Source organism: Adiantum capillus-veneris, chromosome 1, assembly GCF_014529385.1.
Source record: "Adiantum capillus-veneris isolate H3 chromosome 1, ASM1452938v2, whole genome shotgun sequence".
In the NCBI taxonomy this organism is placed as follows: domain Eukaryota; kingdom Viridiplantae; phylum Streptophyta; class Polypodiopsida; order Polypodiales; family Pteridaceae; genus Adiantum; species Adiantum capillus-veneris.
The window spans coordinates 172,803,876-172,810,919 of record NC_140931.1 but is presented as its reverse complement, the minus strand read 5'-3'; the positions used below and the strand labels follow the sequence as shown (position 1 = coordinate 172,810,919).

Here is a 7,044-nt window from a genome sequence, read left to right as displayed (position 1 = left end):
CAGTTGAATCCCCTGCTCTATCAGTTCAAATGTCATAGGGTCATGAAATGCATCTAAGTACCTGAAGTGATGCTTTAGAAAGAGGCTCTGTGGGAAGCTCTATCCCTTGAGATAGTGCTAAGTTCTACATAGTCCATAGAAGGTAATTTAGAGAAATATACCACCAAAGGTAAGACCTGGTAGCCTCTTCAGCGTTCAACCGACCAGGCGAACCTATAAGGGCCGTGTGAACAGAGCCCCATCCATCAAGGATCAGTCCAAGGTAAAATTATCTAGGACAGACACCAAGCGATTAAATATAGTAATTAGGTTTTTGAATAATATCACTACTATTCTTGGTGCTAAATGTGTGTGTGTGTTCCAATAACAATATAACATATACACCATAGAATCCTTTCAAATTACAAAAGACACTAGAAACTATGTCAATGAAAAGGTGATATAATTCTCATTCATAGTATAGAATAGTTTTTATACACAAGTGATGAAATCAAGAGCTAGAAGATATAATAGTCCACCATCTTCAAGCCAAGGAACTTTGAAAACCATAGTTGAGAAAGTAACCCTCACATGCACCCATGGAAACAACTCAACATATAGTTAGTATTGGCACCGTATGCAGATGATGCATGGGTATCCCACGTGTTATAGATGTCACCCAACTAAATTGCTTTCAAAGACAGTTAGTAAAAAACCATAACATAGAGATGCTTTCATTTACAAGGGGTTGCAGGAAAACCAAATGGAGCCCTTTCTGCTATAAATACAAAACGATTCAGCAGGAGATGCTATTCAAGTACCTCTACCGGTATATGCATGAGGAATACTCACTACCATCAAACAGTTCGGATAGCACTCTATTTCAATGCCAAAAGTCACCTGAGATTGAGTTGGAGCAGCCAACTCCACAGTAGCCTGTTTATCCTGCCCTTTGTCATAGATCTGACACTTAACACTACCCCTTTACAGGTAAAATCCTCACAGTCCTAATGTAAAGACACTTTTCCCAAATACTCTCTCTCACACACACCTCCAATGCTAAGTGAGCATGTAAAGCTCACCTTTTTACAGGGTTTGGAGCCAATGGCCACGTACCTTATAGCCGTACGACGGGTCCGGCTTCAGGAGGGGGATGGTGTAGCAACACCGCCATGTACACACACACACACACACACACACAAAGAGAGAGAGAGGGGGGGGGGGGGGAGCACTCAAGAGCGCAGTATCATAGCCCCGTCAGGAGGGAGCCACCTCGGTATTAAGTAGAGGACGACAACATTTATAGAGCCAAGTAACCCGCCCATAACTCATTTAGTACCTAAGGGTTAGGTACCATTAAAGTACCACCTTACAAAAATTACCTAGTCAATTTAAGCGAGTTATTCACTAAAGGTACACCAGGCCAACAGTCCCAACAAAAATATACCAGGGAAATAGCCACACTAAAAACAGCCATGTGTGTGTGTGCACTTGTACCAGTACGAGTATAGTCAATAGGTACAGTAGGTACCAGTATACAGTATCAGTACAACTTTAGTATTACCAGTAGCAATATAGGAGTTTGGCTCTGGCTCTCGCTCTTGTGCGCTCTCGCATTTGGTGAATCTTCATCTCCTGACATTCCCACTATCTCTTCGATTCCTCTCTCTCTCTCTCTCTCTCTCTCTCTCTCTCTCAGTTGTGGTGCGATCAACATGCAAGGACCAGATGGCTACCCCTTGGGATATAGTAGGAGGAGACCGTAACAAAGAGGATGATTATAGAAAATATTGCATCCACTTGCATTTGCCCTCATCTCCACCTGCATTTCTTCTGTCTCACCTGCCCTACTTGCACTTTCGCGTGCACCCCTACATATTGACGAAGGTGGTGCAATGCCAAAGAGGAGACCAATAGGCCAAGCCAGAGTTGATAGTCGAAGATGAGCATGATATGCTCACAATGACGAGGATGATGAATGCAAAGACTGAATTAGCAAGAGCGATCGAGATGATAGAAATGCTAAGGAGATTGAAGTGACGGGGTTTTGAGTGTCCATATGCATGTTTGTGTGTGCGCGTGTGCGTGCGCACGTGAGAGAGAGAGAGAGAGAGAGAGAGAGAGAGAGAGAGAGAGAGATTGCACTGACAAGAGGAGAAAAGAGATATTGCACTAGTGCACTTGCAAAAAGGCTCAAGAAAATTAGCGTAATTTGAGAGAGCCACGAGAGAGAAAAGCGCCCGAGTCTATGCTCAAATATATATCTATATATATATCTATATACATATATACACAGAGAGAGAGAGAGAGAGAGAGAGAGAGAGAGAGAGAGAGCTCCACAACGATGCTTAAATAAACGGAAACCTACAAATAAAAACTTGTCAAGACTAATTGGTTGCATTTTAAGGGTTTTAAAAGAACTTGGAAGAAAGAATTTAAATTTTGTAGGTGATCCCACCTTCAAAATTCAAACATCTATACTATTCTATTATGAAGAAAGGAATTTAGGGAAGCCTCACCCTATGATGGACCTTGCTCTACTCAGCGGTCAATGTCTTACTGTGCCATGTCTACACTCTCCACACCTCATAAAGCATTGGTCCCTACAACTTGTACTTGCCAGCTTTCTCTTGCTGGTGGGACTCACTACTCATGATGGGCGAGCAAAAAAAATAATGATCGTCATCGCGAGCCTCCCCAACCAACCACCTTGAATAGCCTCATATGCCTTTAGCCAATAGAGCTGGCCCATTGGTAAGAGCGAGCGAGACCCACCAGAGGCAGGTCGCATGAGCTCGTGTTCACAGAATGATTGCAAAGTTTGACATCTTATTTGAAAGCATGAAGCCTACCGCACTTATTCAAACTAACATCTACAACTCTGAATGTGTATTAACAAAGTTTTAGTTGAATGATACATATATAAAGCAGCTAAATCAGTCTGCCTTCCACAAATCTGAACAAGTGAAATCAGTATTTGTGGGGAACTTGAAGCAAACAAACACTATAAAACCCGCTTAATTGAAGTTCAAAACAACATAGCTGAAAACTCGGGCCAAACCTCAGATTAAACTGCACATAGACATAGCAAATGCCAGTATTAAAACTAGTCTCTACGATCAGGAAATTACAAAAATGTTCTTGATTGCATCAAGTAAGCTGTACATGTAAAAATCCCTTCAAGGATACTATGGATGCATGGAGTAGTGAATGTGGCTTTCACGCCCTCTCTTACAACAGCCTTTGCTCTCACGAGCTGCCTCACTACAGCTGGCTGCGTAGACTGCAAGATTTGCTACTGTTGCATTACACTATGCAGCCACTGAACTTGTAAGCAAAAAAGTTGAGCTTCTGTGATAGAACTCACTAACGTATAAAGAATCAATAATATTATAACATAAAAGTGGAGATACCCTTTATTTTCCAGAACCCTTCAAGTCGCACATATATGCATATCGCAATCATCAACAGTGAAAGGGAAAAATGAATGCGTAACAAGGTAGCATTCACTACCTAGAATCAATGCTAGTGACTGTTGGCACACTTACTGTCCCAACCTTTACAGCCATCATCCCCGTCCAAGGTGCTGCACATGAACCTGCAACCATTCTACTTTCTGACAATGAGCGCATGTTTTGGAAATGACCCTGTTGTGACTCTTCTAACTCTCCTTTTTCCCGATCTCTCACATTTCCTGAACCAGCACGATTCACTATCCCCAATGGACCGCCTTGCATTCCAGGCTTCCATCTTCTCCACTCGTGACTGCGTAGCTTACCATTCTGCAATATCATTAGTGTTACATGAGTCCCTAGAACAAGATCCAGATAAAATCAACATGCTCAGTAAGGAAATCAGTCACCTTAACTTCCACAAGTGTTGAATTCTTCATAGCCTCCAAAATATACATGGTGTTCCATGTTAGATTACGCACCTGTATCATGGATGTCAAAACTCACACTGAGAGAGAGAGAGAGAGAGAGAGAGAGAGAGAGAGAGAGAGAGAGAGAAATACCCTTGGAAAGCTGGCAATCAAAGATAAAGGCACAAATCCTTCATCATCCATTTTTGATATCAAAAACGTGTCATAAACCAAGTTCTCTGAACTGTCATAAAATCAATTGCCTTCAAGTCAATGACAGCATAATAATTTGAAATCATCTGAGTGGTAGATATTTGCAAAATGATAATTCACTTTTTCAAAATTAGCATGGGTACACCTGAAGTAATATTCTATTTGTTTCTGCAACATCTCTTGTAGCGTAGGAACATCCACCGGTGCTTGCACCATCACTCCTCGAGGTACTGGTGGCCTCCAGTATGAAGCAACACTATTAAAACCAGGTGAAGGGACCCCTGGCACATAGGACAAATCACCTGATGCATCCAACATTGACATCAACGAGGAAAATTATTTGGGATAGACATTGAACACCTGGGCAAGAGGTTACCTTGATAACTTGGGTAGTTGTAATGTGCCAGATTCGTGTTCATAAAAGGGGTCACTGGTGGGCCCGAGTGTCTAAGGCCCAAATGTTGTTGGTCATAAGGTAGTGTAAATGATGTACGCTTGTAGTTAGCATCACCATAACCCCTGCCATAATGCTGCCACCCAGGATGACCTCTGCCGTATGTGGGCGGAACTGCAGAATTATGTGGAAAAGAGGCGAGACTCTCTGCTCTAGGATAATAAAAAAGACCATGAGCAGGAGCTTGGTGGGGGCCTGGGAAATATTTATTGATCCCCACCAATCCATTTCCTTTGACAGAATGATCTGGAACAAACATATTTGCACTAGGTACATGAATTCCCATTGGAGTTAAGGGCAAGTTTTCTGTAGTTGTAAAGCTTGCTTTGCCATAGCCACCTTTTTTATGAGGTGATTTATACTTTGACCCTGGGACAGAAGTGTTTGCATTGGTATGTTTCGACGTCTCCACAGGAAGTTCCTCTAAGCTTGCCTGCTAAAAGTATGTGAAGCATGAGTCAGGAGGTCATGTGAACGACAAAAAACCTAAGTTCCAATGTAGGGGGGTTCCATATTAAGGGATGTGGAACATTAGTGCTTTCCCATTGTGGGCGTTGGCAGATGCATTCGTATCAAGCCTAAATCAGTCCAACGCTGTGGCCTCGAACAAGCACACACCCTCCATTCCGACCATTCAAACATGAGCACAATGTCAATAAAAGTGTAACCAGTTTTAGTATATCCAACAAATTGTAAGTTGAGGGACTGTAGATTGAGCGTAAAGACATAAACATAAATGCAATGTTGTGTGGTTGCGTCGACTTGCAACGCCCCAAAAGAAGGATACCAATTGAAACAAATATTGGGGAGAAAAATTTGATGATTGCGTTTTAAAACCTTCAATAAGGTATGTCAAGGAAGCATACCTGACTTGTTGGTGCCCTTTGAGTAGAGACCACTTCTTTATCAGACGGAGAAGAATGAGTCTGCAAGGTGCGAGCTTGTGAGGAGCGAGATCGCACAGACTTCGCATCGTGAGCTTCTGCCAAAGTTGGCCAAGAGGAATCTTCCATGGCAAACTCAGGTTCTTCAAGGGTATTCCATCCTGCTTGCTTGATTTTACTCTGTTCTGGCCTTTGTCCGTCCTTATTTTCTTCACTTGTTGTCTGGGAAGCATTAGTCTGTGTCCCCTTCTTTGCAGGACCTTGTACTCCCTCACACGTATTCTCTTCTCTTGGAAATACAGAGATCTTACTCAATTGACAACTATATGCATCCGTATCAATAAGAACATGAGCACTCGCAACCCTATCACCATCATCATTGGCAGTCTCATGCACCTTCCCATGTCCCTCCATCTCAGAGAATTTCTGTGTCAACATACCACTGCCATCTTGCTTCATCAGCAATACAGTACCACATTCCAGTTTCTCTGTGGAAGTAACCTTACCATGGCAGCCAGCACCACATGGGCTCTGTGTTGGATTTTCGTCAGTAATGCGATCCGCCTCTGTCTCCACAACAAGCACGTCACCACAGCCAAATAAACTGTGAGGCTGTTCATGTTCATCGTGCTTGGGCAGCAGAGCAGAGCATCGCAAGTCGTCAAACCCCGGGGTATGAGCGGCAGCTCTTGTCAAATCGGAGCGTCCAGCGTAGAGTTCGACGGAGGGTGCCGCCTGCGGGAGGTCCGCCATTAAAACATGCAGACAAATCAAGCTCCCGAGTCCCTGCTAAGGCGCTTCCCAGCTCTATGGAAGGTCCCTCCCTGGAAAACACAAAAAAGCAAGGTAACACAGATTTTTCCTTTTAATGCATTGTAGAGCGTACACAATTCCGAGGCAACATGGTAAAACTCTCAAAGGGTACTAGTATGCCACCCTAAGCACTATATACCACGGGGTATTCAATGAAGGCTCAGCGGTGGGATCCGTGATTGGGACGTGAGGCGCAAGTGGCGAGGTGATGACAACCAGCCACGTCGCCAAAAAATGTAAACTCTGACCAATTCTATAAACTAGGACGGGGGGGGGGTTGAGGTGGAGGTTGCGGGAGGTCGACGCGGCCTAGGTGACTCAATGCATTTTTGAATTTTTGGGGCGGGGGAAGAAGGGCGTGCAAGGAGTCATCTAACAAAGCAAAGGCGTTTGAGAAATCTGAGGAAAGGGGGCTAATCCGCGTCAAGCCTACAAACGCTTGAGGGCCTGCACACAATTGAGACACAATTGACACAATCTATGGAAAGCCTGCAAACCCTCGAGGGCCTGAACACAGTGGAGTTGGATGCCCATTAGAGCCATGTTGAGGGCCACGTTGGAGTGCTTTCATTCTCCTCTGTTTTTTTTTCACTTCATCTGTTGTTGTCGGGATACCTTTGGCGCTCAATGTTCCTCTTTTTTGTGTGTGATTCATAAGAACAAATGTGCATGTTGCATCCGTTGTTTTCCCGATGGTGTCGACGGCTATGAATATCTACATCCTTTGAGTGTTCTTAGAATTACTAAGCTTGCATATAGGCATGGCGTTATATTGGACACCCTCACATCAATTGTTGAAGTCTCCATCTTTTAATGTATCTGTCTTTTGTTTGTGAGAT

General features: G+C 43.6%; 1 protein-coding gene across 6 annotated transcripts; it reads right to left on the bottom strand.

Annotated features, from left to right (window-relative positions):
* Window positions 1-3,064: 3,064 nt before the first annotated feature.
* Window positions 3,065-6,246, bottom strand: LOC147466023 (uncharacterized). Of its 6 annotated transcripts, none has more exons than XM_086523514.1 (7): window positions 5,375-6,245; window positions 4,848-4,944; window positions 4,431-4,754; window positions 4,200-4,356; window positions 3,995-4,085; window positions 3,842-3,913; window positions 3,065-3,761 (listed from the first exon to the last, which is right to left on the bottom strand). In XM_086523514.1, the coding sequence occupies exons 1-7, from the start codon at window positions 6,143-6,145 to the stop codon at window positions 3,489-3,491; spliced, it is 1,785 nt and encodes a 594-aa protein (XP_086379640.1). In that variant the 5' UTR covers window positions 6,146-6,245; the 3' UTR covers window positions 3,065-3,488. The 6 variants fall into 6 exon arrangements, with proteins under 6 accessions (XP_086379640.1, XP_086379650.1, XP_086379625.1 ...); XM_086523524.1 differs by having other exon boundaries at window positions 4,848-4,941; window positions 5,375-6,244; XM_086523499.1 differs by having other exon boundaries at window positions 4,200-4,335; window positions 4,431-4,944; window positions 5,375-6,246.
* Between the last annotated feature and the right edge of the window lie 798 nt (window positions 6,247-7,044).

Coding starts and splice junctions, on each gene's coding strand:
- LOC147466023 (XM_086523485.1), bottom strand. CDS start 6,145: ATGGCGGACCTCCCGCAGGCGGCACCCTCCGTCGAACTCTACGCTGGA. Junction 3,914..3,994: donor TGATTGCCAGCTTTCCAAGG/GTATTTCTCTCT, acceptor TCCATGATACAG/GTGCGTAATCTAACATGGAA. Junction 3,762..3,841: donor CAACACTTGTGGAAGTTAAG/GTGACTGATTTC, acceptor ATGATATTGCAG/AATGGTAAGCTACGCAGTCA.